Source organism: Marmota marmota, unplaced genomic scaffold (assembly GCF_001458135.2).
Source record: "Marmota marmota marmota unplaced genomic scaffold, marMar, whole genome shotgun sequence".
NCBI lineage: Eukaryota > Metazoa > Chordata > Mammalia > Rodentia > Sciuridae > Marmota > Marmota marmota.
The window spans coordinates 6,864,183-6,880,544 of record NW_026000240.1 but is presented as its reverse complement, the minus strand read 5'-3'; the positions used below and the strand labels follow the sequence as shown (position 1 = coordinate 6,880,544).

At 33.1% G+C, this 16,362-nt stretch overlaps 1 protein-coding gene across 9 annotated transcripts in view; it reads left to right on the top strand.

The window, feature by feature from the left end:
- Positions 1–16,362, top strand: part of Stxbp5l (syntaxin binding protein 5L) — a 347,451-nt gene that overhangs the window by 254,500 nt on the left and 76,589 nt on the right. For 6 of the 9 annotated variants that reach the window (XM_048794363.1, XM_048794362.1, XM_015486886.2 and 3 more), the window contains one exon: positions 2,024–2,095. The exons of 2 other annotated variants lie outside the window; for them this stretch is intronic. In XM_048794363.1, the coding sequence (XP_048650320.1) occupies positions 2,024–2,095 (72 nt within the window). Of the gene's footprint in view, positions 1–1,930; positions 1,937–2,023; positions 2,096–16,362 lie in introns of all 9 variants that reach the window. One more of the 9 variants, XM_048794365.1, reaches the window with a different exon arrangement.

Sequence of the window (16,362 nt, the reverse complement as noted above, 5' to 3'; positions counted from 1 at the left end):
AAGAAGCTGCTGTCAACTTACTTGTAATATATTTTGCCCGTTTTAACATGATAATTTACAATAGTGGTAGAGTGCTGGATAGTGTGTTTGCCTAGCATGAACGAGGCCCTGGTATGATCCCCAACATAACAGACACACATATAAAAGGTAGCTTAAGGTCATTCACTTCTTTTAATATTTTAAAATAACTCTATATTGTAGCTGTGACCTTTTCCTGATGGATGATGACTGTGTTGGAAATATTTTAACAAGCACAGTAAATATTATTCATTAACATTTTTAAATGCTATGAAAAATAGCATCTTTCTTGACAAGACAAATTGGCCTATTCAACTATAAAAAAAAGAATTCTGTGGTTAATTAGATTATATTGCCATAGTTTGATATCCTAAATTATCAAAATTTATTGGAATTTCGGTATATATCCAAATAGTTGGCTTTATAGACATTGCTGAAATTTTGTGTATTTTTTTGTCCATTGATGTAGTCTATAGTTGGTAGAAATTAGGGAAATGGTTTGCAGATAAAAATGCTTCTATAGAATTATGTGTTTAGACAATTATTTTAAATTTTCTACTATTCTTTATTTAAAATAACCAATAGGATATCAAAGCTTTAATTTTTTTAAAAAATCCATGAAAAGAATATTAGGGGCTGCGGTTGTGGCTCAGCAGTAGAGCGCTCGCCTAGCACGTGCAGGGCCCTGGGATAGATCCTCAGCACCACATAAAAATAAATAAATAAAGGCATTGTGTCCAACTACAACTAAAAAAATAAACATTTTTAAAAAAGAATATTTTACAATAAAAATTTAAAATCTTACACTTTATTTTCCAAATAACAGGTATGTCAAAACCTTTGAGTGTGATAAAAGAATTTTCCTTTTAGACTAAAAAGTTTGATTTTTTAAAAATTTCTCCTTTATTAGCCTTTTGATAAACTTCACTGCTTTCTAAATTATTAGCTTAGATCATTTTCAGGGATACAAAATTATCTTTTAAACCTGAGGCATTTTTGTTAGGAATTCAACTGTTATCAATATTTTAGGACTGCTAGAAAGAAAAACAAAATAAAAGAAATTGTGCATATGTACCATAAGAGTCTCTCAATCGTGGGAAAGAGAAGGTTGATTTATGAAAGTTAAGAGCTTTTAGAGCAGGAAGGTTTGAACAGCTAGTAGCTGCTGTTTGCAGTGCTGAAAGTACCATTTCAAGTCATAAAAACTGTGGACCCTTTGATAGCATCTAAGATACTTGCTTTCTGGAAGTGCTGGGTGTATATGGTGGGTTGAAAAAGTGAATATTATGACAAAGGAAAATTATAATTTAAACTTCTTGAACATCAATAATTATGATGACTTTAGAATATGGAAAACTGTGATGAAGCTGTAAACTTGGTTTTTATTTTAGTTTACAAAATTAATATAGTGAGCTGGGCATGGTGGCACATGTCTATAATCCCAGAAACTCTGGAGGATGGCAAGTTTGAGGCTAGCCTTTGCAACTTAGCAAGACCCTGTCTCAAAAAAACAAAAAGGGATGGCGATATAGCTCATAGGTAGATTATCCCTGGGTTTGATCCCTAGTACTGAAAAACAAAATGAATACTCTGAGTACTCATATTATAAAAATAAAGATTAAAAACTAAAATCCCTAAGCTTTCTTTTTAATTGCAGAAGCATTAAAGACATTCATTTTGATATTAATGAAGCAATTTATATATATTATTACAAGCCAAGTATGTATACTATGTAAAAACATTTAAGAAAAATATGCCATCAATTTTTTGTAAGACATTTGATAAAATAAAATTGCTACAGCATCCTCATCATTCATCTATCACCTCTTACTTTCTAATTGATTTTTTAAATATCTCCTTTCTGATTTGATTACCTAATTTTGCTGCAATTTCTTCATCTTGGCTGTTCTAGATTCTGGTATGATATCACTTCCTTTCACTTTAGACTATTCTTCTTTCTTTCCCCTGCCTGCTGCTGATGCTGGTGTTCTGGCATGTTCCAAAGACAACTTTTGCATGCGTGGCCTGTCTAACTTTTATCCTGATTTAACGAAACGGATCCGTACTTCTTATCAGAGTAAGTTCTAAAAAGGTTAGACAAATAGCATTTTTGAGTCACAGTGCTTGAATAAAATCCGTACGTTGGTGCTCAATAATGTGTTTTTTAAAAACACATTCAGCATGCATGTAAATTTTTGTTTTGTTATTGAAGTGCAACCTGATAATTCTAATAAAAATTATTATGTAAGTATTTCAAATCATTATTGTCATCTACCCATTTATTCATATCCTTTGTTTAAGTGCTTATTTCAAACCATACAGTCTATGTCCTATTAGTCCAAAAGTCATTATTTTCTGTTTTGAGGATGGAGAGTAATGGTGTCCTGATATAATAAATCTAATATGCCATATCAATAATAATTTAATGTTTTCTTATTTTGGAAGCCTTGTGCTTTGGCCATTTTACTACATTATTTTAACAGTGCCACAATATTTGCTTGTAGTTTTTAGAGATAACTAGGCATTCCTAACTTCTAATGCTTTTTATTAAGATAGAATACCAAAATTTACATTCCTGTAGTGATTTTAGGTATCATCCTGTGAAATAGAGAAATTAAAGTCCCACAAATAAAAGAGTGTATGTTAACATTTCCTATATTAGCAAATTAAGATTTGAAGATGGCTAGAGTAAGCACTAAAAACTAGTGCAGAAAGCATAGGGACTGAGGGTATCTGTTACTGGAAATGCAAATGATACTATTGATGTTACAGGTAAATATTTATTGACATGAAAAAAATGTTTACCTTATGTTAATCAATATGTTATATAACCTGAATTTTTTCAGGCCTCAACATGTTTATAAAACTAATACATTCACATTAGTTGTAAAACCTAAAACTTTACTGATTTGTGCCTTAGATTAAGGAAGTTATTCCTTTGAAATCCTTTGAATTTTTCTAAAAGTGCCCAGATGGTGATTTATATTCCCTAGTTTTATACTCTAGCAGCACACCATTTTTTGATTACTTCCCACTGTCTCTGTTCCTGGGACCTGTGCAAAAAACAAGGAGCAAGTATTGACCTGCTCCTAAAACAGAAACTTATTAAATACTATGATATTTCCTCACATATGAAAATTTTTGAAATTTTAGTTTCCATAATAAAGTTTTATGGGAGCCTACTCATACTCATTCATTTACATGTTTTCAGTGGCTGCTTTCACACTACAATGGCAGAGAAGAGTAATTTCAACAAAAACCATATGGCCTACAGGCCTAAAATATTTACTATTTACACAGAAAGTTTTCTGATCTCTGTTCTATACCATTCTTTGACATCAGTCCCTTAAAAACACACAGAGGGTTTCTATCTAAAACCTTTCCTGTATATATTCCCCACAACTTCTGAATCCCAGGTTGGCCTTCTGAAGATAGAATCCCCCTATTTTGTATGTATATACACAGATATAGAAAATTTTCTAGAATGTTAGCTCAGATCCTATAAATTTCTTCTTTTAGTTTACTCTATTTTCTCATATAAATATGTGGTGCTTTTATGGTAAGAAGAAATTGGGGTTGATAATAAGGAGCAAAAGTAGGCTCTTAGTTCTCGAGAATTCCATAGTATCAGCAGTGATATAAAGATTAAAAAAGTTTTTTGAGAAATATTTAATAAGTTTATATTCCCTTCAGAATAAAACAATCAACATTCTTAAACCTTCATTAAAGGTCCTTTAAAATATAATTCTTACCTACATCTTTAAATGGATTTTCTACCACTCTCCTGTAGCAATACCCCACTGAAAATAGGCAGAATTAATATTGTCAAAATGGCCATATTACCAAAAGTGTTATACAGGTTTAATGCAATTCCTATTAAAATCCCAGTGCCATTCTTCATAGATATAGAAAAAGCAGTCAAGAAATTCATTTGGAAAAATAAGAGACCCAGAATAACCAAATCAGTCCTCAGCAAGAAAAGTAAAGCAGGGGGCATCACAATACCAGGCCTTAAATTATATTATAGAGCCACAGTAACAAAAACAGCATGGTATTGGTACCAAAACAGATATGTAGACGAATGGTACAGAATAGAAGACACAGAAAAACCCACATAAAAATAGTTATCTCATATTAATCAAAGATTCCAAAAACATACATTGGAGAAAAGAGAGCCCCTTCAGCTATTGATGCTGGGAAAACTGGAAATCCATATGTAGCAAAATGAAATTAAACCCCTCTCTCTCACCCTGCACAAAACTCAAAGTGGATCAAGGACTAAACCAGAGACCTTGTGCCTAATAGAAGAAAACGTAGGCCCAAATCTCTACTATGTTGGCTTAGGAAATGATTTCCTTAACAAGGCCTTTAAAGCACAAGAAGGAAAATCAAGAATCAATAAATGGTAAGGCATCAAACTAAAAAGCTTCACAGAAAAGGAAACAATAGTATGAAGAGAGAGCCTCCAGAATGGGAGAGAATCTTTATCACATTCACCTCAAATACAGCATTAATCTCCAGGGTGTATAAAGAACTCAGAAAACTTAAAGCCAGAAAAACAAAATAATCCAATCAATAAATAGGTTAAGGGACTGTACAGTCACTTCACATAAAAAGAAAGATAATCAATCAACAAATATATGTAAAACTGAAACACCTCTAACAATTAGAGAAATGCAAATAAAAACTAGATTTCATCTTACTTCAGTCAGAATGGCAATTATCAAGAATGCAAGCAACAATAAGTGTTGATGAGGATGTAGGGGAAAAGGTATACGCATACATTGCTGGTGGGATTGCAAATTGGTGCAATCACTATGGAAAGCAGTATGGAGATTCCTCAGAAAGCTTGGAATAGAATCACCGTTTGACTGAGTTATCCCACTCAGAACTTAAAATGAGCATACTACGGTGAGGCAGCCACATCAGTGTTTATAGCAGCACAATTCACAATAGCTAAACTATGGAACCAACCTGGGTGCCCGTCAACACATGAATGGATAAAGAATTGTGGTATATATACACAATGGAATATTACTCAGCCTTAAAGAAGAATGAGATTATGGCATTTGCCAGTAAATAGATAGAACAGGAGAATATCATGCTAAGCGAATAAGCCAATCCCAAAGAACCAAAGGCTGAATGTTTTCTCTGATATGTGGATACTAATTCACAACAAGGCAGAGAAGCTCAGAAAGTATAGAGATACTTTGGATTAGACAGAGGGGAGTGAAAGGAGGGGAGGGGGTATGGGTGTAGGAAAGATAGTAACATGAATTGGATGTTATTTCCCTATGTGAACATACGATTATGTGACCAGTATAACTCTATATCATGTACAACCAGAAGAATGAGAAGTTATACTCCATTTATGTATGATGTATCAGAATACATTCTACTGTCATGTGTAACTAGTTAGTACAAAAAATAAATTTTAAAAAATACTTCACTCAAGTCAAGTGTATCTTACTACTCTTATGATTTATTCATATCATCTCTCTGGAAATACCCTGCTCAAATTTCACTTTCGATAATGAGCCTTTCCTGCTACCATCAAAGCCCTGTTGTGCCAGTTCCTTTGCTTAAATTCCTACAGTGATTGCAGTGTACAGGTTTGTACACAGTAGTATCTGCACCATTTAAATTCATTTGTATGGCTTTACCTTTCCAAATGCATGACAAGAATCTGAATGTATCAGTTAAATTTTTAATTTAAATGATAAAGAATTTTATTTTTTTTGTATTATTTATGTACAAATCATGAGCTCAGTGAGTAAATGATGATGATAGTAGGATACAGCATAGCAGCAGGCTCTTTTCTCTCACAGGAATAGCTAGGCAACTTTTTAAATTTTATAAATAAAAGAACAATTTCTTTCACTACTAGATTCACAAGAATTTTGCAAAAGCAATCATTATTTCTTGTAACTGGAGACCTAACATGTCAAAGTAGAAGTAAAATCGAGTCCAAGAAACAAAGAGATCCTCTATATTTTACCAGTAGTCTCCATGGACACTCAGATAAGCCCTATGACTTGAAATCAGATAGTGCAGTATTCGTTTGATGATTAACAGTATATATTGTGACAAAGGTCTGATTTTTAATGACTCAATGGTAATGTCCTGGAATTTGCTTTTAAAAATAAATTTTACGGAGCTGGGGTTGTGGCTCAGTGGTAGTGTGCTTCCCTAGCATGTGTGACACACTGGGTTCGATTCTTAGCATCACATACAAATAAATAAAGGTCCATCAACAACTAAAAATATTTTTTAAATTAAAAAAATTTATAAAAATATAGTTTGAAATTTAAATGTTGGCTAATATAATATGATTACATTTGTATATTCTCACACTATTATAGTAGGGACAGTGAAGCCTTTTCAGGAATTGTTTCCTGAGTTTCAGAAAAGTGTAGTTGCATTATCCCTATTTGGAGAGACAGAACCCACTTCAAATGAGAGTTCATTCTATTCTGAGATCGTGTTAGGCAATTTGATCCAGTGTTATATTATTTAATAGTCAGAATGTTGATGTTTTTTATTTTAAATTTTAGCAGGAAGAGAATATTTTTAATTTACATGAATATGGAATGATCAAAAAAGAGAAAGGGAGAGAGACTGAATTGTGCTAAGGAAGAGAGGGGATTATAAAAGGAGCAAAATCTTAAGTTGAGAGGGGTTGGGAATCATCAGCACATGTAATAGGAGACATTAAATAGGACATTTTTAGGAGATTTAAATAGGAGATTTTTCTCAATTACTAAAGAAAGATAAAATAAAAAAGAGAGTTACAGAAAAGAAAATGGATAAATTGAAAAGTATATGATTTGTTTGAAATATGAAACAAGTGATTATTACATCTGATTTTCAGTTCTATATTTTAGTAGGATATATATATATATATATATACACCATCTACTATATATAGTAGATGGACACTATACCTTTATTTTTATGTGGTGCTGAGGATTGAACCCTGTGCCTCACATGTGCTAGGAAAGCACTCCACCAACTGAGCTGCAGCTCCAGCCCCACCTCCTTTTTTTTAGATTTGGTTTTACAATGTAAATTTTCTTATACCAAAGCTTTATATTGAAAAGCAACTACACTGAATTATAATTAGTAGAAAAAATATAAGGTTCGATCTTCAAATTTATAAAAGGAAACTAAGAAATACAAATAAGGGAAATAATTGCTCAGTAGTATGTGTTAGCTTTCTATAGTTTAGTTAGCAGTAATATCATTGAGAGTAAACCAAATAAAATAGGCCAATAAAACCTAAAGCAGTAATGTTTCACAAAAGATGACACTATCTCCTAGAGGACATTTGGCAATGCATACAAACACTTGATTGTCACAACTGAGGAGGAGGGATATTTTACTGTAATCTACATATACCATGTATTGCTGCAACAAAATATTATCTGGCTACATTTTCAATCAAATTTAAAACATTCAGAGAAAATTGTTTTATCTGGAGAATAGTAATTTGGTAAGAAAATCCTTAAAAGGGTAGACTGTTCATGTGGATGCATGTATTGACATATTGGATATAAGTCTCCTTAAAAATACTGATTTTATTTAGAATTAACAATTCAATATTTAAAATACGAAATTATCAATTAAGGCATATGTATACTTAATTTTTTAAATAAAAGTTGATATAATTCACTGTAGCTGAGGGAATTATGTCTTCCATTTTTATTTACCATACAATTTCTGTATCTGTTCTAACCAGAATTCATTATATATTTTCCAGTGAATCACTATACAAAACCTTTCAAGTTTAATAGCTAATATGCTTTTCTTTACTCAGATGTCAATTATAACTTTGTTCACATAATCTCAGGAAAACTTAATCACTTAATGCTTAGTATATTATTAAGAAGACACAATTAGGGCTGGGGTTGTAGCTCAGTGGTAGAGTGTTCACCTCGCATGAAAGCACTGGGTTCGATCCTCAGCACCACATAAAAATGAAATAAGAGTATTATGTCCATCTACAACTAGAAAAATATTTTTAAAAAATTATTATTAAAAAAGACACAATTATTTAGCATGTCTACTGAACACTTTAATAAACTACTAGTGTCAGTAATGGATTAACTATTTCCATTCCTCTGATTCCTCATGTCTTCAAACCTACTTTCCCAGTTGTTTTAGTCAGTTTTTTCATCATTCTGACTAAAAGACTTGACAAGAAAAATATAAAGGAGGAAAAGTTTATTTGAGCTCACATTTTCAAAGGTTCAGTCCACTGTTGACCAATTCTGGGACCAAGGTGAGGCAGAACATCATGGTGGAAGGGTATGGCAGAGAAAAGCACCTCAGGATATGGTTACCAGGAAGCAAAGCAGTGACTCCACTCACCAGGGACAAACATAAACCCAAAGTCTTGTCCCCAGTGGCCTACTTCTCCAGCTGCACCCATCTTTCTACAGTTAATCCATATCAGTTGATTAGCCCATTGATTGGGTTAGACCTAATAATCCAATCATTTCACCTCTGAAAATTTCTGCATTGTCTCACACATGATCCTTTGGGGATACCTCAATCCACCCATGGCCCTCAAAAGCTCCTGTCCATCTCATGGTACAAAATACATATAGTTCATTTTAAGAGGCCCGATGTGTCTTAATAGTTCCATTATTACCCAAAATTCCAAGACCAAAGTTTTCTGAAATTCAAGGTAAACTCACAGGTGTTTTCACTGTAAATATCAAAAACACATCACATATATCTACGTATGATGGCACAGAGTAAACATTTCCACCCCACAAGGAAGAAATAGGGGCTTAGAATGGAAGGATGGGGCCAAAAAAGGCTGATATTCAACTGGGAAAACAAATCCAGTAGCTCCACATCTAGTAAATGGGGCACATGTCATGGCATCATGATGTCCTCTCACAAGGGCTTATATACCTCTGCCATATGACCTTAATAGTTGCAGCCCCATGTGGCCTCTCTTTTGGTTTGTTTCTTCTCAATTCCTGCAGCTTTCCTACACAGACATCTCACATCACTGGTTCTCTTAATTTCAGGGGTCTCCATTGCAGATTTGGCTTTCTTCTCACATCTTTATGCATCATGCCCTCAAGGGCAGACTACAGGGACTCTGACACCGCTACACTTCCTGGTCTCCCAGGCCTTCCTTTGAAATCTGGGAAGAAGCCTCCATGACCTCTTAACTCCAATATCCTGCATTTCTATATATGAAGTAAAACTTCATGGTTGATACCAAGGTGTGCTGCCATCTTGAGAAGTAACCAAGCTTCCAAGGATTATGGCTGCAGCAGCCTCTGAGTACCTTGGTGGTTGAGCATACGAAACAAGTTCCTAGGTCCTCTTATGCAAGCAGTTTGCCCCTATGGTCTATTTTCAAAGGAATTTGTACTTTTATAACTGTAAGCCTGAGATGGATGTGGTCTTGCCAATTATGAGATGCCCTCAAGCCACCTGTCCTATTCTTTGTGGGTAAAGTACTTAGCATTTCTTTAGTGGCTATAATCTTTTTAACAGCTTCCTTAGGCACAGTTTTACTTGCACTTTTCTGACCAAATTGCAAGTTTTCAAAAATATTTCTACTCCTTATTATCATAGTAAGCTTGGCTAAAATCTGCTCATAATATCCATGCCACAGCCTGAATACTGTGCTCCCTTGAAATTTCTTCCACCAGATTAATTAGCCCATGACCTTTAAATTCAGCTTCAAAGAAAGTCTCAGGATATGGGGGAAATGTAGATAATGTATTTGCTAGCATGTAACACAAATGCCTCTAATACAATTTCCAGTAGAGTCATCCTCCTCTGAAACCTCATGGGCCCTGTCTTTACTGTCCACAGTTCTATCACCATTTTGGTCTTCTGAGCTCCCACCAGATCACCTATTAAACTCCACTTACAATGTTTTAAAGCCTTTCCACCTTGCAAATCTAAACTTTTCAAAATCCCTTCTCCACCCCACTAGAAAGCACTAAAGGATTCTGAATCATATGGACTGGTTAGTTACAGCCATGGTCCCACTCTCAGTACCAGTTTCTGTTTTAATCATCTTTTTCATCTCTTTGAAAAAAGACCTGACAAGGAAAATGTAGAGGAGGAAAAGTTTAATATGGTTCATGGTTTCAGAGGCTCAGTCCCTAGTCAGCCAACTGCCTAGCTCTGGGCCCAAGGTGAAACAGAACATTATGGTAGAAAGGTATGGGGGAGAAAAACAGGTCAGGACAGTGCAACAAGGAAGTAGAGTGATGGCTCTACTCATCAGGGGGAAAATACAAACCCCAAAGTCATACCTCCAGTGGACCTACTTCCTCCAGTCACACCCTGCCTGCCTACAATCATCACCTAGTTGATCCATAATCTAATCATTTCATCTCTGAGACTTCTTGCACCTGTCACATGAGCTTTTGGGGGACACCTCTATACCATGACAACAGTATTTCCGAGATTGCAAATATACCTGAACAAGGAGCTTTCTATTTCCCGATAGGATGTTGAAGGAAGTGCTAGCAACAGTAATAAAATTCTGTGATATTAATGATAAAAATAAAATTATACTTTCTTATAGAGCTATTGAAGAGTGTTAGATTCAAATATGCCTTATTAACCAAATGCTAGAGAGGGAAGAATTATTCATAAGTGAGAAGGAAGCTGCAGATGTCTCCATACCTGGGGAAAGGAGTGGCCCTTCCATAGATGGATAAACTGCAAAGAATTTAAAAACAAAAAAATTGTAAGATTATTTTCTGGACTGGCCTATGGATTATACTTTGAAAGAGCTCTAAATACAAAAACCAGTTGTTCAAGTTCACAGTTTACTGTTACCAAAGCCTTACTTACACTCCTGAAATTCTTGTGACAAAGTGGCAATGCAGGTGGGACTGTGAAATCAGAGAAATTCATGCAATATTAATGGACTTGCCTTTCTGATATTATTATATAATTTGACCAAAATATTAATTAAAACTCTCTAAAGCAATATCCCAGCCCTGTCTCTGCACAAATACTGAGATCAGCAGTTAGCACCTTGGCAAAACGTGAGTGGAATTTCAAGTGTTAACTTTAAAAGCAAAGAAAAATCTTTTTCCTGTAATTTTTTCTTGAGCCCTCATATTTCTCTGATTATCCTTTCTTATTTTAATTGTACAGATTAATGCATTACAGTGTGGTAAGTCAACATGTAAACAGTTTGTAAAAACAAAGAAAAATATTCTTGGACTAATTTGAAATTAAAAATCTTAATCAATTAAAGTTGCGACTCAATTCCACCTTAGTTCAATGCCTTGTAAAAATTGAATTACACTTCACTTAAGCTACTTACCAAAGAAATGAACAAAAAAATGATAAACATATATTGAGGGAAACTTCAGCTTCTAGCACTGTTTTATATATAGCATGCTATCAGAAAATAAAAAACACACAAAGAAGCAGAAATTCATGACACATAATTGGAGAAAGAAAGCCAATTTAAAGAGACTCATAGATAACACAAATTAAAATAAGCAGTCAAGAACTTTTAAAGAACTATTATAAGAAAAAAATAGGAAAAGTGAATTAAAGTGGGTAAATATGTTTGGGAATTTCAGGAGGAAAACAAACTCTGAAAAGAATCAAACAAATTACAGAACTGAAAAATATATGTGAAATCAAAAGATCACTGCTCTGATGATATGTTGAATCAGATCAATAGCAATGACCCAAACAGAAGAACCGTATTTTAAAAAGTTAACAAAAAGGAAGCAGGCATTAGTAACTGTGTCTGCATGTTTTTGAGATTCGATGAAAAACATCAACTGAAAGACATGGAGGCTCAGAAAATCCCAACATAGGAAAATAAAATAAAAACGCAAGAACTCATAGTCAAATCATTGAAACCAACATAAAAGAAAATGTTAAAATCAACAGAGAAATATACCTACCACCTACAGGGTAACAATGATGTGATTAATGAATGACTTCTCACCAGAAATAATTAAAGCCAAAGACAACACAAAAACTGAAAAAATTATCAGTACAGAATTCTATATATAGCAAAAATGTCATTCAAATATGAAGATAAATGAATTTGTCTTTAGTAGGCCTGCAGTATAAGAAATGGTAAAGAAGTTTTTAGAAGCTAAAGGAAAATAATCACAGATTGAGACTTGGAAATACAGTAAGAATGAAGCACACTGGAAAGAATAAATATTTTGGTAAATATGAAACATTTTATCTTTTCTTAAATTCTTTAAAAGTACATTTATTTTATAAAATGGTATATTATAGGGTTTATAATGAGTAAAAGTAAAATGTATGACAAAAACACAAATCATGAGTAGCATGTAAACAGTATATATAATGTCTTAAATTTCTTTTATGCTAAGAGAAGTGGTGTAAAAATAATTAAAGGTAGACTGTGATTAACTATGTATTCTTATTATAACCCATAGAAAAGCCACTAGAAAAATAAAATAGAAGACTGTAGCTAAAAAGTCAATGAGAAGACAAAATAGAATACTAAAATTATTTTCTCAAAAGATGGAAATGAGGCATGGGGATTGGGGGAGAACATAAAGAACAAATTGAAAACAAATAAAAATATATGGATACAAAACTAACCCAAAGATTATATTAAGTGTTAGTAGAATAAAATTTACAAAGAAAAATGCAGAGATTATGAGACAAGATTAAATAGGAATCCAACTACAAGCTATTTATATGAGATGCACTTTAAATATAGAAACCCAAATAGATTGAAAGTAAAAGAATTTCATTAAAAAACTAACCATAAGAAAGTATATTTGGGGGGCTGGGGATGTGGCTCAAGCGGTAGTGCGCTCACCTGGCATGTGCGGGGCACTGGGTTCGATCCTCAGCACCACATAAAAATAAAGATGTTCTGTCCACCAAAAACTAAAAAATAAATATTTAAAAATTCTCTCTCTCCCCCTCCCNGTATGGAGACATCTGCAGCTTCCTTCTCACTTATGAATAATTCGTCCCTCTCTAGCATTTGGTTAATAAGGCATATTTGAATCTAACACTCTTCAATAGCTCTATAAGAAAGTATATTTGGCTATGTTAAGATGAAGTGGATTTTGAGGCAGTGAGATAGAGAAGTAGTTAAAAATTTTTGAAGACTATCAGAAAAATATTGAAACTCTTTTACTTGTAGACAGTCAACAAAAATATTAAAAATACATAAAGAAAAATTGTTAAAACTACCATTGAAATCAAGAAATCTACAATCATTTTGGGGAATTCATCATTTCCCCTTAGTAACTGATAGTATAAATAAATGAAAATTCTTCAGGATATAAACAACGTAAGGAATTCTCTTGACCAAGTTAACCTAAACACGCATAGATACCTGTGATATTAAATTTAAAATATTTTTAATTATATTTTAATTATATCTTTAATATTACTAATATTTAATTAATAGTAGTATCTTTAATTAATATTATTAATATGTTTGATTGATATTATTAATTATATCTTTTCAAGTAGATATATAGCTTTTTATAATGATAGACTGAACCATAAAATAAGATATAGTGAATTACAGATAATTGAAATGAAGCAAAATTTGCTATCTGACCACAAAAGAAATTGAATTAGATATTGATCCCTATTGGAAATTCTGAACACATTTTTATAATTTTTGTTCATATTAGTGCATTACAGTTGTACATAACAATGGAATACATTGTTACATATTTGTAACAATGTACATGTACAGAATATAACAATATAATTTAACCAGTATCATTTTCCCAGTATTTCCCCTTTCCCTCCCCTATTCCCTTCATCTAGTCCCTTTGGTCTATCTGCATTGATTTCTCTTTGATTTTCATGAGATAACCCTGAACTTTCTTTGTCTCTTTCATCTCTAACTTTCACATATGAGAGAAATCATATGATCCTTGACTTTTTGATTTTGACTTATTTTGCTTAACTTAATGTCCTCATGTTCTATTCCTTTTCCTGAAAATGACATGGTTTCATTCTTATGGCTGAATAAAATGCCATTGTGTATGCATACCACACTTTATTTAGCCATTCATCCATTCATCCACCTAGGTGGATTCCATGGTTTTTCTGTTGTGAATTGTGCTGCTATGAACATGGGTATGCATATATCGCTATAGAATGATGACTTTAATTATTTAGGATCAATGCCGAGGAGTGGTATTAACAGTGGTATAGCTGGGTAATATGGTAATTCCATTCCTAGTTTTTTGAGGAAATTCCATACTGATTTTGATAATGGTTGACTAATTTACAATTCCACCAACAGTGTAAAAGTGTTCCTTTTTTCTCCACATCCTCTCCAGCATTCATCATTGTTTGTATCATTAATGGCTGCCATTCTAAAGTGAATCAGATGAAATCTCAGTATAGTTTTGGTTTATATTTCCCTATTTGATAATAATATTTGTTTTAGTCAGCCTTTTCACTGCTGTGAACAAAATTCTAAATAAGAACAAACAGAAGAGGAAAAGTTTATTTGAGGGCCCACAGTTTTAGAGGCTTAGTTCATAGATGGCTAACTCCACCCCTCAGGGCTGGAGGTGAGGCAGAACATTGTGGCAGAGAAAAGCCAAGGAGACATGACACCAAGAATCAGAGAGAAAGCTCCACTCATCAGGAATAAAATATATACTGCAAGGCATGCCCCCAGTGATCTACATTCTCCACCCACCCCTCCCCGCCTACAGGTACAACCCAATTAATCTTTATCATAGGACTAATGCACTCATTAGGTTTAGGTGATTATAATAAAATCATTTATTTCCCCTCTAAATTTTCTTGTATTGTCTTACACATGAGTTTTGGGAGCACATCTCCCATATAAACCATACCACTGTTGAACATTTGTTCATGTAATTGTTGGCCATTTATATTTCTTCTTTTGAGATGTATTTAGTTCATTTGCCCATCTTTTATGTGTGTGCATGTACGTTTGTGTGCATGTGTGTGTTTTGAGTTCTTTATATATTCTGGATATTAATTCTCTGTCAGAATGATATCTAGCAAAGATTTTCTCCCATTCTCTAGGTTCTCTTTTCACATTCTTAATGGTTTCCCATGCTGTGTAGAAGCTTTTTAATTTTATGCCATCTCACTTAATTAACTGTTGGCGTTATTTCTTGAGCTTTAGGTGTCCTATTGAGAAAGTCATTGCCTGTGTCTGTATACTAGAATGTTGCCCCTACATTTTCTTCTAGGAGTTGCATAGTTTCTTGTCTAATTCATAGGTCTTTGATTCACTTTGAGTTGACTCTGTGCAGGGTGAGAGATAAGGGTCTAGTCTCATTCTTCTGCATAGGGATTACCTGTTTCCTCCATTTGTTGAGAAGATTGTCTTTTCTACACTATACGTTTTTGGCATCTTTCTCAAGGATCAGATAATTGTATCTTTGTGGGTTTGTCTTTCTGTCTTCTATTCTGATAATTTTTTAAAATAACTTATGGCTTAAAAAAGAAATGACCAAAGACATTTTAATGTATTTTTGACCTGAATGAAAGTATGAACACAACATACATACATACATATATATATATGTGTGTGTGTGTGTGTGTGTGTGTGTGTGTGTGTGTATATATGTATAAAGATGCTGCTAAAGCAGTCTTTGAATAAAAATGTAAAACCATGGATGGTCATTTTGGAAACCCATAATCTAAACTTCCTTCTTAAGATGCTAAGAAAAAAAAGAGCAAAGAAACACAACATAAATGAAAGGAAATTTTAAAGGTCAGAAATCAATGAAGTAGAAGACAAATAATACTATAAATCAACAAAACAATATGATACTTCAAAAGCACTAATAAAGTCTAAAAACCCTGAGACTGAGTCCAGAAGAAAAAAAAATAATGTATGATCAAATGAAATGAAAAAGGGAACATCACTATGGATTATAGAAACACTAAAATTTACAAAGTAATGTTATGAACAACTGTGTGCCTAGAAACTGACATTTAGATGAATTTTAAGAGATTCTTTGAAAGATAAAACCTATCAAAGATGACATAAAACACCTTGGAAAATATAAATAACAGTCTTTTAAATTTTTTAAATTCAAAATTAAATACTTCCCTCAAGAAAACTTTAAGCCCCAAATGGTTCCATAGATTAACTCTATGAGACATTTAATGTGAAGTCTTTTAGGGACCAGAATAAAGCCATCAAAATGTTGATGACTAAAATTGATACAGCAAAGTGTAAGAAAACTACAGACCAGACCCATTCATGAACATAGATATAAAAATTATACATAAAATAACTAGTAAATGCAATATGGCACATAAATATAAGAAATATAAACATTATAAACAAGATGGATTTATCCCAGGAATGCTAAT